This window comes from Fistularia commersonii, chromosome 1 (genome assembly GCF_037954325.1).
Source record: "Fistularia commersonii isolate RoL2024-O1a breed Wild chromosome 1, RoL_Fcom_v1.0, whole genome shotgun sequence".
NCBI lineage: Eukaryota > Metazoa > Chordata > Actinopteri > Syngnathiformes > Fistulariidae > Fistularia > Fistularia commersonii.
The window spans coordinates 15847834-15863401 of NC_141284.1; the positions used below are offsets into that span (position 1 = coordinate 15847834).

General features: G+C 46.0%; 1 protein-coding gene across 1 annotated transcript in view; it reads left to right on the forward strand.

The window, feature by feature from the left end:
- Positions 1-4469: 4469 nt before the first annotated feature.
- The window catches only part of sptbn5 (spectrin, beta, non-erythrocytic 5), a 49393-nt gene continuing 38294 nt past the window's right edge, over positions 4470-15568 (forward strand). Inside the window, exons 1-14 of the mRNA XM_086151131.1 lie at positions 4470-4583; positions 5829-5996; positions 6563-6679; positions 6758-6909; positions 7254-7482; positions 11717-11803; positions 11875-11982; positions 12068-12152; positions 12277-12410; positions 12482-12702; positions 13178-13316; positions 14982-15116; positions 15186-15274; positions 15360-15513. Coding sequence (XP_086007257.1) covers positions 4470-4583; positions 5829-5996; positions 6563-6679; positions 6758-6909; positions 7254-7482; positions 11717-11803; positions 11875-11982; positions 12068-12152; positions 12277-12410; positions 12482-12702; positions 13178-13316; positions 14982-15116; positions 15186-15274; positions 15360-15513 — 1932 coding nt within the window. The remainder of the gene's footprint in view (positions 4584-5828; positions 5997-6562; positions 6680-6757; positions 6910-7253; positions 7483-11716; positions 11804-11874; positions 11983-12067; positions 12153-12276; positions 12411-12481; positions 12703-13177; positions 13317-14981; positions 15117-15185; positions 15275-15359; positions 15514-15568) is intronic.

Sequence of the window (15568 nt, forward strand, 5' to 3'; positions counted from 1 at the left end):
AAAGTCGTCAGTCCGTGCGCGGCAATTGCGTTGCTACGCCGACAGGGAGAGAGTGTCTGTCGTAAAGAGCTCCACTTTTTTTCATCTGCTGTTCACTTTAAATACCTCTGTGAGCTGCCACCTTACCGTGGTGGGGGGGTTTTGTGCATCCCAGTGATCCTGGGAGTTGTTGGAGGCTTGATGCCCCTGGAAGGGTCCCCAAAGGCAAACAGATCCCAGGTGAGGGACTAGACAAAGTGCAGCTCAGAAGACCCTCATAAAGAACACAAACTTTGGACCTAGTTTTCCCTGGCCTGGACGCAGGCTACCAGGGCCTCCCCCTGGAGCCAGGTCTGGGGGCGGGGCTCGGCCGGGCGGGTGCAGCCCGAATGATTGCCTTGGGTCCCTCTTCCCCTTGGCCCATCACCCACAGGAAGGGCAAGGAGGGTCGGGTGCAGTGCGAGCCGGGTGGTGGCCGTGGCCGTCCGATCCTTGGCTGAGGAGGCTGGCTCTTTTCATTGTTGAGGTGGCAGAGTGGAGCTGCTGCTGTAAGGAGGTCTGTGCCTGCCAGGGGGGCAGCCCTTGTACTCTCTGGTGGACCCCAGCGGACACACCTATTTCCAGGGCTGAAGTTGCTGAAGCAGTCGAAAAGCTCCTCAGTAGCGGGGCCCCGGGATTGGACGATGTCCGCCTTGAGTTCCTCATGTCTCTGGATGCTGTAGGGCTGTCCTGGCTGACACGCCTCTGCCGCATTGTGTGGATGTCGGGCACAGAGCCTCTGGACTGGTAGATCCGGGTGGTTATCCCCCTATTTAAAAAGGGGGATCGGAGGGTTCGCTCCAACTACAGGGGGATCACGCTCCTCAGCCTCCCTGATAAGGTCTATTCGGCGGTGCTGGAGAAGAGGGTCCGCCGGGTCATTGAACCTCAGACCCAGGAGGAGCAGTGCATGTTTTCGTCCTGGTCGTGGAACAGTGGACCAGCACTATACCCTCGGCAGGGTCCTCAGGGGGCATGGGAGTTTGCCCAACCAGACTACATGCGTTTTGCGGATCTTGAAAAGGCATTTGACAGTGTCCTGCGAGCAATCCTGTGGGGGCTGCTTTGAGAGTATGGGGTACCAAACCCCGTTATACGGGCTGTTCGGTCCCTGTACGATCGGTGTTGGAGTTGGTCCGCATTGCCGGTTGTAAGTCGGACCCACTTCCGTTGAGAGTTTGGCTCTGCCAGGGCTGCCCTTCATTCGATTCTGTTCATAACGTTTATGGACAGAACTTCTAGGAGCAGCCATGGTGTCGAGCGGATCCGGTTTGGTGGCCACCGGATCGAGTCTCTGCTTTTTGCAGATGATGTGGTTCTATTGTCCTCATAAGGCCATGATCTCCAACTGATACTGGAGTGGTTCGCGGCCTAATGTGAAGCAGCCGGCAGGGTATCGGCATTTCCAAATCAGAGACCATGGTGCTCAACTGGAAACGGGTGGAATGCCCTCTCTGGGTCAGGAAAGAGGATTTGCCCCAAGTCAAGGAGTACAAGTAAGTCGGAGTTGTGTTCATGACTGAGGGAAGGATGGAGCGGGAGATCGACAGGCAGATCGGTCCGGCGTCTGCAGTGATGCAGACTCCGTGCTAGTCTGTCGTGGTGAAGAGGGAGCTGAGCCAGAAGGCAAAGCTCCCAATTTACCGATCGATTTATGCTCCCTACCTCACCTATGGTCACGAGCTGTGGGTATTGACCGAAAGAACGAGATCGTGGATACAAGCGGTCGAAATGAGTTTTCTCTGCATGGTGGCCGGACTCTCCTTTAGAGATAGGTTAAGAAGTTCAGACATCTGGGAGGAGCTCGGAGTAGAGCAACTGCTCCTCCGCATAGAGAGGAGTCAGACGAGGTGGCTCGGGCATCTGGTCGGGATGCCTGCTGGCCAAAGTTAACATGAGCAACCTGTATACGTCATCAACACAGCATGCATTGCACTATTAAAACGATGGCAGCACCCCTGGGTTAAAGTATGTGTTATAAATTGCATTTTTTTGAAAGTAATTATGATTCTTCACACTTTTTTACTACACAACAGTAAAGCATATTTATGCCTGTTGGTCGTCTTCGCCAGGGTTCTCTTTTTTTTTTTCCTTTTTTGAATTATTAATACATATCTTTGTATTTCCTCAGTTCGACAGAATTCTAAAGTTCAAAAACCTCGGAAAAGTTCTCCCTCGGGATGACTATCTGGGGTTTGTGGAATGTCAGTACGTCACTGTTGGAAAGGAAAAGTAAAAGGTTCGCTGACGCTGCAGGTTCCACGGATGAACTTTGACCCCTGAGGTATGATCAAGTGCTGTTTCAAAGGTTGGACTCACTTTGTCTCCGGGGAACCAGGTGAACGTCTTGTGACTTTGGATTGAATTCTTTATCTCCACGTTGTCGCTCCAGAGCCGGACTGCTTGCCTGGGGAAGGAAGGTACTGTATTGCCTCCTGTTCTTGAGTCCCTGCAGACAGAGCAGAACTGCTTGGAACATTCTGTTTTCAGTCCTTTGGCCTGCATTTGAGGTTTCCTGTTCAGGAAGTGGGAATAGTTCCTTCCTGGACTCAAAGTGCAGCGATGAGAGGGAAATACCTGCAAAGCGGTGACTCTGCAGGGGGTCGAGACAGAAAAGCGAGAAGGAAAGCCAAACACCAAATTTTATGCGTGACACTTTCTCTTCGTCTTAAAATAGGGTTGTGCGGTGAATCCGGTCGGTAAACCCTGGTTTGGTGTCACTCAATCGTCATGACCTTTGACCCCGAGATCATTGGATCACTTACAATAAAAATAAAATTCTGGATGTAAAGTGCTGGAAGTAATTCAGTCAAATTGATACGGGAAGTGTACAAAAACAAAAAAATAGTCGTGTTGTTTTGTTGTGTTCAAAATCAGACTAGGATTCATCCAATTGAATGGATTTGGAACTAGAAGCTGCTGGAGTCTAAGCCAGTTCTCCACAACCTGGCAGGTTTGATTTGCTTTTTGGTTGATATTTAAAAAACAATTTTGGAGATTCCTTAGAATCAATTCTTCCATACCATCAGAAACTCCAAGATGAAAAAGAGCAATATTCTGAGGGATTGCAAGAAGTTACAAGGAAACCGTCTCCTGTTCAGTTTAATTCCAGAACACAGTTTAAATTCAAAACTGTCAAGTGCAGCATGTACATTTTTTTTTTTCTTAAAGCAATCAAAGTTTACTTAAAATTTTAAAGTGCTGCATTTTTTTGCAGTTCTCATAATGCATCTCCGCCTCTTCTCCTCCTCCTACCCTTCTTTCTTCAAACCCTATCGTGACATGTGATGACGACGTCTCAGCTTCCTGGTTCCTTGTTGCGCCGGTGCTGCTAAAGGTTCTGTTCTGTGAAGGGTATCTGAGTGAAGATGAATCTCCTGAATTCTCCTTCATTTTTTGGGATTTGTTTTTTTTCTTTATATTCCCGATGTTTAAATGACACTAAAGAGTTGTATTTAATCAAATGTTAAATTATTTTCAAAGTTGAGTGAATCCACAAAGGTTATTTGATGCTTTTATTCTCTTGATCATTTTTGGCAGAGTTTATTTGACTTGACATGTTGCCGTGGTAACTCGCAGAAGCCTAAGAAAATCTCTGTAATGGATGAAAACAAAAAAGCTATGACATGATGGCCTAAAAAAAGGCTGCAGTCTGTTGTAAAAAAAAATGTATAATTTGATTCAAACGGTGGTGATTTCAGCAACAAGTTGTGAAACCGTCTTTATGTCCGATTCAAGGAAATGAAGCGAGTAAACCCAAGGTTACAGAGGCTTGATGGTGAGGTAACGGGATCGATAAGTGCTTCATCGATCACAGACCCTGGTCTTCTGCTGACAAATATTTGTTGAAACTGGGTTGGCGGTCCGCCCCCTTCTCCATTAGGCTTCCTCTCCACTGAAAGGATCGAAAGCTCCTTGCAGAGCGTGTCTAATTGGCGGGTGTTTGGAGTCACGCCATCATCGAGCATTGAAATGGGCAGCAGATCAAGACAAATCATTGAGACGCTGTTTGGTCCCACAGAGGAAGAAGAGTTGGTTCCATTATGAGAATTAAATGTCCTAGATTAACAGTTGTTAAGTCCCCTCGCTCTCCTGATTCCTGGCTGGCTTCTCTTTAGGTTCCCCCTCTTTCTCCCGCAGTCCAAAACCAGTCAGTAGGTTCATTGAGGACTCTTGAATTGTTTTTAAATGTGAATGAGAGAGTGAATGGTTGCCTGCATGCCCTGGTTAGATCCTAAGGCCTATCCTTAGTGTCTGCTGTCATTGGCTTCGCCCCCTCCTATAACCTGCTACTCAGTTATTTTATTTTTTCTTCATCTTGACTTGAAGCACAGAACTCAATAAAGTTGGTGGTGATTGATGAGTCAAAACCTGGTGAGATGGTTTACATCCAATGGTTCCTTATAAACTGACCTCTGATGACCTCTAACCCCCGACCTCTGTCTGAAAGGATGGAGGGGGACGAGGACGGAGCAGGTCGGGTCCGGCAGCTGCAGGAGCAGAGGATGGCGGTCCAGAAGAAAACCTTCACCAAGTGGATGAACAGTGTGTTCTCCAAGAATAAGGTAAAGAACAGAGAACATCGTGCTGGAAAAACGTTATGCAATGCTGTGAGTCTGGAAATGAATTTGGAAAAAAAATAAGCTGACTTTTGAATGTTGAAAATGTAAGTACCTTGATGTTGATTTAGTACTTTTACTAAAAAGAGTAAAACGTTTTAAAGTTCAATTACATGGTTTATTACAGAAAACCAAGCCCAACCCATGGTTTATTACACAGTTATGAACATGCGTATGTGTGTATTTTGACAGCTGCAGGATGAACCTCCTCAGCCTTCTCCCCTAGTGTCTCATCTTCCTGTTCGGGGTCAAACATATCTTCATTTGGAGGCTGAAACTTTCTAAGTCTGTTTTTACCTCATTCTTTTTTGTCTCCCAGTTGTCTAAGGCTCAGTGCCATTGTTGTCGCCGTCGTGACCGTGGCCACTTAAAAGCTCCGGCCAACTCCGGAGGATGTTTCCTCTGAGAGACATCCTTTTTTTTTGCGTTGTGACCTCTGTGATTTGATTCCCATCCTCAGTCCAGCAGCCACTCGGATGGCACTTTTCCAGGATGTTGTGTAACAGACTGGAGTACCAGGATGAACGCAGAGGGTGGGGCACTTCCTGCCACAGGGAGCATTTTTCATGAGTCTCAAATTAAAATAAGAAAGGAAATGTTGCTTTATGTTGTTTGGTTTGAATTAATGAGGAAGAGTAGAGGGAAGAGGAGGACAAGCTGGAGGCAAGGGAGAAGCGGGAGGAAGGAGGAGAAGAAGGTGCTTCCTGTTTGGTTCACGTTGTCTCACAGAACTGGTTTAAAAATACTTACTTTATTATAATGAAAGATGTTTCCAATATTCTACTGTATTTTATTTTTTATTTTATCCAAAAGAACTTGCCATTCATTTTATTTTATTTTATTTTATTTTATTTTATTTTATTTTATTTTATTTTATTTTATTTTATCATACATATTCAGTGCTTCTTGCATGGCTCCGGACGCTGATCTAGTAGAGTGATTAAAATAATAAATATTTCAAAACTTTAATTGTAAGTTTCCATGATTTTCTCCCGAATGGTCATGGTGGTGGACTTTTCAAAAGCGGTCAACCAGACCCCGGATCAGGGTCAGGTGACCCAGGGCTCTTGGACCCTGTCAGGGCCGAGTAATCATACTTCCAGACGCAGTGGCGTCCTGTTGGTAAAGAGAGGAAGAGGACAGGAAACTATTGTCGGCCTTCAAATTAAAAGCCCACGGGTGTGTCCGCAGGAGGAGGCGGGGCTTTCTGACGTCTACACTGAGCTGCGCAGTGGCCGGCATCTGATTCGCCTGCTTGAGCTGATCTCCAGGGAAACGCTGCCGCCACCCAGCCGCCGTTCACTGAGGGTCCACTGTCTGGAGAACAACAGCATTGCCATCAACTTCCTGAAGAGCAAGGTGATCTTGACACACACACACACACATAGACAGTGACAAAGACTCACATAGACCCACACAAACACACACAAACTAAGACAATCACATATATATGGAAGCACCATAACAAACACAGATATTCACACACACGCACACAGAGTCACAGACAAACACACCTCCAGAGACAGACACAAATAGACAGACACAGACATAGAGACACATTCAAGCACACACACACATACATACACCTCGAGAACCTAGTTGTTCTGCTGGAAAAACCAAGCAGAGAGCAGTTCTGCTGGTTTAGCAATGGTTGAACTACAGAACGGCTCCAAGTTCCCCGTGGTTCCTCTCTACATTTTCTCTCCATATTTTCTCCTGGCTGGGGTTTCTCCGGGTTCTCTATCTCAAACCCACAGTCTAAAAACAGACAGTAAGAGAAGCGAATGGTTGGACCATTGACAGCTCGGTCCAGGTTAAGCCCCGCCCAGGAGACGGCTGTGATTGTCTCCTGCTGCTTTCAAATGCAGGTTTCCCTTCCTGTGTGGTCAGATTACACTTTTACCAATAACTGTCTCTCCCCACAGATTCGGGTGGATCTGATCGGACCGGAGAATGTGGTGGATGGAGATCGGACTCTGATCCTGGGTCTCTTGTGGATCATCATCCTGCGCTTCCAGATCGGACCCATCAACGTGAACGAGGTTTGGAATCCGACCTGCAACCTCTCCTCCTCTCCTCTTCTTTCCTCACCCCCTCTTCCTTTGGCTCTCCCTCAGGAGGGTGGAGCCAGTGTTGCTCATCGATCGGCGAAAGAGGCTCTCCTGATCTGGTGTCAGAGGAAAACGGCCGGTTACCGTGGAGTCAATGTGACAGACTTTTCCTCTAGCTGGAGGGATGGACTTGCATTCAACGCCCTTATCCACGCACACAGGTGACACACACTCATCTGTGCGAGTGCATAGGCACACACACACACATACGCACATGTTAACCCTCGTGCGGTCTTAACATTGTGTTTACTCCCCTTGTCCTACGGGCCAAAAATGACCCATAAGACAATCTTTGCACCCTAGTGGTGTACAGCCCACATGGAAACATAAACAAAAAAGAAGAATCACTTTTTCTAATTATGGGGTCTCTTTAGGAAAAGTCATATAATTTCAAGTTGGAAAAAGATAGTTTAAGGTGTTTTTTCTACAGCTAAACATGGTAGTGGGTCACTTTTGACCAGCAAGACAACACAAGGGTTAATGCCCCCTCTCCCCCCACCCCTAGGCCTGACCTCTTCGATTACCGGCGTCTCAGTGGCGACGACCCCGGACCCACCCTGCAGCACGCTTTCACCCTAGCTGAGCGAGAGTTTGGCATCATGCAGCTGTTGGAGGTGGAGGACATGGTGGTTCCTCAGCCTGACGAGAAGTCCATCATGACCTACGTGTCCCTCTACTACCACTACTTCTCCAGGATGAAGCAGGGCCAGACCGTTCAGAAAAGGGTTGCCAAGGTGAGCCACACCAATATTAACTACTAACGTATTTTCACGTCCATAAGGCGCACCGTACTAAAAGGCGCAATCTCAGTTATGTGTGCCATTACTGTATTTAACACATGATTATAGGGCACGGGTTTTATATACAATCCACGACCGCACTTCCCCCTTTAACATTCTCATGATGTCCTCTACTACGTCCGCCTAACAACAACAACACACACACAAGCATACAAGGTTGCGTACTTAAAAATAGAGCGGGAGCTAAACTGAGTTTGGTTTCACATTTTTTTACCGGTAATCGTCATCAATCAAACCCATCGAAGTCCTCATCCTCTGTTTCTGATTTGAACAGTTGCGCTAAATCTCCATCAAACATGCCAGGTTTGCTTTCTTCACTGTCAGTCTCTATCCGTGCTGTGCGGCTTCTCGGAAATGACGCTAGCTTTTGCGAAAGCTCGAACAACAGTGCCAGCAGACACGTTAGCCTGAGCATCTACAATCCATTCGCAAATTGTGGCGTAACTCGCCCGGCGCTGCCTTCCACTCTTAGTGAAACCGTGGTCTCCAAGAAGACTTTTCGTACCCCGTTGTGTGTATCGCTACCGTGCAGGTCCCCTTCTTCTCCACAGTGTGACTCACCGGGATATCGAAAGTGAACGGCACATCGTCCATGTGATGTGGCTGGGCTGGATGTTCTCAGGATTGTTAAAACAACAATGTTCTGCAAAACGCACATACCCGTTCTTTTATATACAATCAACGCCCATCCTTCCCCCTATAACGTTCTCATGGTGTTCTCCACACAGGGCGCACTTCACTATAGGGCGCGCCGCACATTTTGAAGAAAATCTAAGGCTTTTATGTGCGCCTTATAGTCGTGATAATACGGTATTACCTGAGCTATTAACTAGTTATTACTGCTCTCAGTATCTGGGTTACTTGGGTTCAACAACATCAATTGTTGTTACTATTGGTATCATCCATGTCTTATTGGTTTTGTAAAGTGGGCTCCCAGGGGGCAGCACAGTAATGTTAGTAATTCTTTATTGGTGTTACTACAAAGCAGAGGAAACTCTTGGTTCTAATCTTGAATCTGAGCTTTAATTATCTCATAAGAGGCATGAAGATCCAAATAAACCATACTAAACTAAACTTCAACATTTGAAACGGCATCAAGGCATTTTGATTTATTCATGAAAAAACACTTAGATAAACACACACACACACACACACACACACACACACGCACACACACACACACACACATGTTAAATTAATTAAAATGTTATGTAGTGGTCATTAAAATCTTTTTTACCACTTCATGTATTTAAGCATTGAACTCAGGCATTCCTCTGAGTCCTCAGAATATGAATGAGTTGAAATCAACTGCTGGCGAATCATTGGCCCATCACTGGCTCCACCAGCCTGTCCTTACTTTTTGTAATCCAGTTGGCTCCGCCCCTGTTTTGCAGCCTGGATTAGTGTGGGATTAGACAGGAAGTGGCCACCTCATAGTGCGGCAGCTCATAGATCCGACCTGCACCTCAGCTGATCGACAGCCATAGCTCAACCTACCAAAGTGGCATGACAATAACAAAGCAATAACACAGCTGTAACCATTTTACAAGACTTTATTCATTTACTATATTTCATTTTGTGTGATGTTATTTAACATTTTGAGTAACATGAGTCTAGATGAAATATGTTTTATAATATACATATATATATATATATAGATATATATATATACATATGAAAGGTGGTGCAGTTGTTAGCGCTTCAGCCTCACAGCACGAAAGACCCTGATTTGATTCTGACAAAGACTGTGTGGAGCGTCTTTTCACGTTTTCTCCATCTCCGCGTGGGTTTCCACTGGGTTTCCTCCCACTTCGAATGTTGTCTGTTTTTGTATTTGTCCCTCGACCAGTCCAGTGTGTGATAGGCTCCATCCCCCCTGAGTGCAGGATAAGTAGCAGAAGAAGATGGATGGATTTTGTCATATGTACATAAAAAAACCCATCAAGGGGAAACAGAAACAATCAGAACAATTGTTGCTAATGAACTGAATGCTACCATCAACAAACTGAATGCCATCATCAGTATCTGCTTTGATTAGCACATTAGAAATTCAAATCTGATTTTATGTCATATGGAATTCAAACAAAATTCCCCTTTTTATGACACACCATATTGTGCTGTCATGGCACCGAATTAGATACATTTTTATTTTTTTCTATAAAGCTACACCCGTTCACTTTCCTGCTTGAGTCACGTGCAACACAATGCAACGTGACGTTGCCTTGCGTCACATCAATGTATTCAAATATCAATAGGTCACATGAGAAATGCAAGTCAAGGACATGGACCTGTAGTGATTGGCCGTAGTCATGTTATCACCGCAGTGTTCCGCATGCTGTTTGCCAGTCTATCCTTCAAGGCTCACAGCCGCTAATCTGATCAGATTAAAGAGTGAGAGGCTACAGCAGGAAGAAGCAACATCACGGCGAGTAAATGGCCTGAATGTCAGCACGCCACTTCCTGCAGGTCCAGGATGGAGGTTCTGGTTGGGACGGGAGGTTCCATGTGGAGTTTAGAGTGAGACTCTGGATTTTTACCCATATTTGTTTGTATGAGTTTTGGGCTGAAGCGAAAAAGTAGCAGGCTGCTCGACACTATAGCATGAAATTACTTCAGCTAAAATCTGCTGATGTTGTGTTTTGTGTGAGATGGACTGCTGTTGGGTTTTGTTGTCCTGATGTCTGCGATGGTCTGGTTCTTGGTTTTGTTGTGATGGAGAGAAAACAGCTGTAGCAGGAGCATCCACAACGCGTTATATTTTGCTCAAATGTTCCCAAATTTTCATCCAAGAGTTCGACGCGGATAATTCCGGAAAAGGTCGGTAGCTGATCCTGTCTGCCATACTCCGATATCTGATGCTTCCTTGTTCCTGAGCTATGACATCAAGACTCAAAACTTTTTCAGATGCTTACATCATAACACGTATTATCTGCTCAAAAGCCACAGAAAATGTTCTCAATTTTTTTTTCAAGATAATCCCTTAAGTCTGCATGCCTTTTTGGGACACTTACCTTTTTATGATCTAATGTCAGTGAAATGATAATAACGCCTGTGACAGGATGTATCTTTGCTCACTGGACATATGAATCCCTATTTAATATTCTTTGCAACTATGAATAAATAAACTACTATGATTTAATCTCCAGCTATATATGCTGATGACATACTATTCTGTCTAACTGTTTCCTTCTGATCATTGACCAGTTCCAGCTGAATTCTGGTTTATTTCGATGATTTTTTTATATCACCAGTGGGGTGTAAGCTGTCTCTTAATTCCATCTCTCAACGGCCTTAATCCATCATTTCTCAGGAGTATCCTTAGAAAATACTCCCAAACCCTTTCAGTATTACCTGAAGCGTTCCTGAAGATACTGTTATTTTAATTTAAACTTTTGTTAACAGACAAGCAATAATCAATATCTTTATTAATCAGTGTGTTGATTTACTGATTCCATAGCAATGGATGTGTTTAATGATGTCTCCGTGTCCGGGACAGTAGCTATGTCCACACCCATTGATGTTCACAGCAATACTCAGCAAGGATGAGTGTCCTTTCTGCTATGGAGGAACCAGAGGTGTCGTGGAACACGGCAGGTGTGTTTTTCTGCACATCAGTCCGTTTAAATGTGATGTGGCAGGTTTGTTCTGGATGTCCAGAGTGTTATAGCTTGCAGCAAGGACGTTTGCTAGGTGTGCGTCATTTGTAAATGTTTACCTGGATCACTACTGACAACCCTGTAAAACGATCTATCGGCACTTAGGGTTTATCTTTGGAGGGTAGCAGGTGGTCTGAATATGTCAAGGTGGATCAGCTCTGTCCAGATGACGAGGGTTGTACATTATGTGGGTGGGGGGTTGCCTCAGTGGTCAGTGGATAAAGAAGCAGTACAGAAGAGAATGTTCCACATGGACCCACAAGCAGGTGTGTTCAACATCGTGACAATATTTGTGTTTCCATGTGTCACCCAACAGAGAGGTTCTGGTGTCATCGCATTGAGATCCATCTCAATCAAGAAGAACCTCCTTTGAAAGAAACTTTGTCCAAAATTGACCTTGAATCCAGTCTCGGGAATCACAGACAACAAGAAAACTATATTTTATTTGAATTTCAGGCCAAATTGTTGATGCTGTCACGCTGTAAGAACCGCTATGATGATTTCCTCCTCAGATTATCGGGATCTTGATGGAACTTGATGAGATGAAGGTCCAGTATGAGAGGATGGTCACGGACCTGCTTCAATGGATCAAAACCAAGGTCAGCGGAAACACAGAGGTGGGTTGTAGGTGGGTTGGACAGAAATAACAAATCTGTGATTTTGACTGAAGGTGGTCCAGTTGGACGACCGGAAGTTCCCCAACTCTGTCAGGGAAATGCAGGTACTGATGACATCTTTCAAGACTTACAGGACAGTGGAGAAACCCCCCAAATACCAGGTAGGACAACTTCCTGCTTCATCCGCATGTATAATGTTCAAAACCCTGTATCACCAATAAAAAATCCTTCTTCCCTGTTCTTTAGGAACGAGGTGCCATCGAGGCTCATCTGTTCAGTCTGCGGACCCAGCTGGTAGCCAACAACCAGCAGGCCTACAGCCCCCCCGAGGGTGAGAACACCTAACACAGCAACGATAAAACCAACAATTACGACAACACAAAGAGCATCATTTTCGTCATATACTTTTGTGATGAAAGTTCTGCTCGTTCTTCAACCCCCTTGACTGAATGAAGGTAAAACCCTCGGTGACATCGAGAAGAGCTGGTTTTTACTGGAAAGAGCCGAACACGAGCGTGAACGAGCTCTGCAGGAAGCGCTCCTGTGCCTGGAGAACCTGGAGCAGCTTGCGCAGAAGTTTGGCCGGAAGGTAAACCTTATCGATCAGACACGCCATCTTCCTGGACCGATAATTTCAAGGTGCTGTCCTGGTGTCCACAGGCAGGGCTGAGGGAGGGTTACCTGGACGACACGTTGCGTCTGGTCCGCAGGCAGCACATCCAGCGTCTGTCCTCACTGGATGAAGCTCAGGCGGCCGGCCGCCGTCTGGAGGCCTTGATGACCGATGCTTTGGCCAGAGAACCAAGGTTCTCCGCTCTGAGAGACATGGCCGAGGCCATCCAGCGGGGAAACTACCACAGTAGGGAGCAGGTCATCAGGAGGTGAGCGGCGTAACTGCACTGTGGAAAAAAAATTGACCAAACCAGGAAAAAAATTCAAATTCAAAAATAACGTTTTCTTGAATTTGCAAAGATTGAACCTTATGCACTAATACTGCTACTACTACTACTACTACTACTACTACTATTACTACTTCTAAGTCCTCTGCTGCTGCTGTTTTTGCTACTACTCCTGCTTCTAATCCTGCTACCACAGCCATGGCACCATTAAAACTACCATCATAAGTCCTACCGCCTTCTGCTACTGTTGCTACCATTACTCCATTTATACACCTATATAACTACAAGATCTGCTTCCATCATTATAAACACTGGTAGTAGTGCTATATCTACTGATACTTCATCGTATTAATAATACTACTACTGTCGCTTCTACGCTTCAAAAGCTTTGACTACCACTGGCACTAGTGCAAATACTACTTGTGGCTCTGTATTACTTAACCCATGTACTCAAAAGGGAGGAGAACATCAGCCGCCGATGGAAGGAGCTACTGCAGCAGCTACAAGAGCAGAAGGGGCTTCTGGGAAACACAGTTGAAACTCTTAGCCTCCTGCGGGACATGGACCTTCTGTCCCAGGACCTGAAGGATCTCCAGGTGGGTTCAAAAGCCAGCCAGGAAGCAGGTGAACCAGAGAATCATATGGACATACATACAGTAGAATCTACGATCTTTGCATAGAACTATTTAAATCTTATCTTATCTTATCTTATCTTATCTTATCTTATCTTATCTTATCTTATCTTATCTTATCTTATCTTATCTTATCTGAACATACCTGGAAAAGAGCTCAACAGCAATGAACCATCCAGGAAGGAACAAGTACTTTTGAAGGTGGCTGGGAATCCCTCCAAGCTTCACTTCAGTAGGCCTCTACATTAGATCAGGGCAGCTCCAACTTCCTCTGTCATCCATGGTGGAGGAATTTAAGGTGCGAAGTGCAGAGTCATAATGACATACAGAGACTCCCAGGATGAACAAGTTAGACAAGCAGGCATCCTCACAAGTGGGCAGCTGAAAGTATGTTGGAGCTATGTAACATCATCGGAACAGCATGTACAGGAAGCCAGGGTCTTGGAACTTCCCATGCCCAGCAATGGGGGAAGGCAGGATCCATGGAGAAAAGGGCCATGATCGGGGAGGAAATATGTAACCTGGAGGAAGAAGAATGAAGGGCGAGGGCAGTGAAGCTTGCAGCCCAGGGAGCATGGACCAAATGGGACCTACCCAAGAGGAAGATCACATGGGGAGATCTATGGAGACTGGAGCCTTTCTGCCTTTTCTCATTCATGCTAAGGTCAGTGTGCGATACATTCCTGACTTGACAAACTTGCACAAGTGGGGCATGAGGGTGGCGCCATGACAAGGTGCTCATGACACTCGATGACACTCTGGAGCAGGAAAGACACAAGAAACGCCAGTCATGCGGGAGAGCAATACCATCAATCAAGTTTGTAAGGGAGGTACAAAAGCCATCAACCGCAGCAGCGACAAGAAGCAACCCGCTGCAAAAATCTCAGTCATGGGAAAAGAAGGTAGACCTGAGGGGAAGACTGAAATTCCCCCAAGTTGTCCAGACAACCCTGAGACCAGACACGGTACTGTGGTCTGAAGAGGCAAAGAAGATCATCCTCATTGCACTTACAGTCCCATGGGAAGATGGTTGTGAGCAGGAGAGAAAGAGCGCCGAATACCACGATCTCTTGCGTGACTGCTGGGGGAAGGGATGGCAGCCTCTTCTCAGTCAAGGTCAGATGTAGCGGATTCCCTGCCCAATCAGTGTGGAGAATGGTCACAGCAATTTGGGTGACAAGAAGGGAGAGAAAGACGGCAGCTTGCAGGATGTGGGAGGCAGCAGAAAGATCCTCTTGCTGTTTATGGAGAAGGAGAGAGAGGAGCTTAGGTGGAAGCCAGAAGGAGTTGATGGGCAGTGGTTTGGCCACCACTGCTGACCCACCAATGTTGAGGGTGTTGCGGATCAGGGTTGAAACACCCAATGATCGTTGGATACCGCCTGATGACATCTACTCTCCCTGGCCAAGGCTACATTCACTAAAAGTGAATGAAGGAGAAGCGGCTTTGGATGTAATTGTAATCATGTTATCATTATCTTATCTGTCAAGTGTGGCAATGGTAACTGTGTGCTGGTTAACATCCCATGTGTGGAAACAAAGGGAAATTCTTTAATTTGAGTAGTTTGTGGAAGCAGACTTCGTGGTTGTTCTTGATGATGTTCCGGATGTCTCTGCACCCTCCGTCAAGGCCCAGGCAAGCTGCTCTGAGCTGGGGAACCAGCTAGCTGAGGTGGAGTCTCTCCTCCAGAACCAGGACCTGCTGGACTCTCGGATCTCTGCTCATGGAGAAACCATCACTGTCATGGGTGCTGCCACTCTGAAGGTACGGTCACCACCCCACCATCTGAACCTTCCAGGTGAAAATTGTCTTAGTCTTCTGTTCTCCACTCAGGGGAATGTCCAGAACAGTCAGCAGCTCCAGAATAGAGTGAGAGCTCTAGATGGCCAGTACAGATCTCTGGTGGCCCTCAGCAGCAGCAGGTCCGAGTTCTCAGTAGACCATAGAATTTTTTTTCTTTTAAAACAAAGAAGAAGACCATAACTTTCCACTCCCACTCCACCCCAGGAGGAAACAGCTGGAGGCCCAGCTGCAGTTGTTTGAGTTCTTCCGTGATTGTGAGGAGCTGGATGCATGGCTTTATGAGCGTTGGCTCAGGCTGAAGAACATCGGACTGGGACGAGACCTGAACACCATTCAGATGAGCCAACAAAAACATAAGGTCAAACTGGAACTTCAACAGGAGCAGAACCAGAACACATTAAAGTTTAAATATT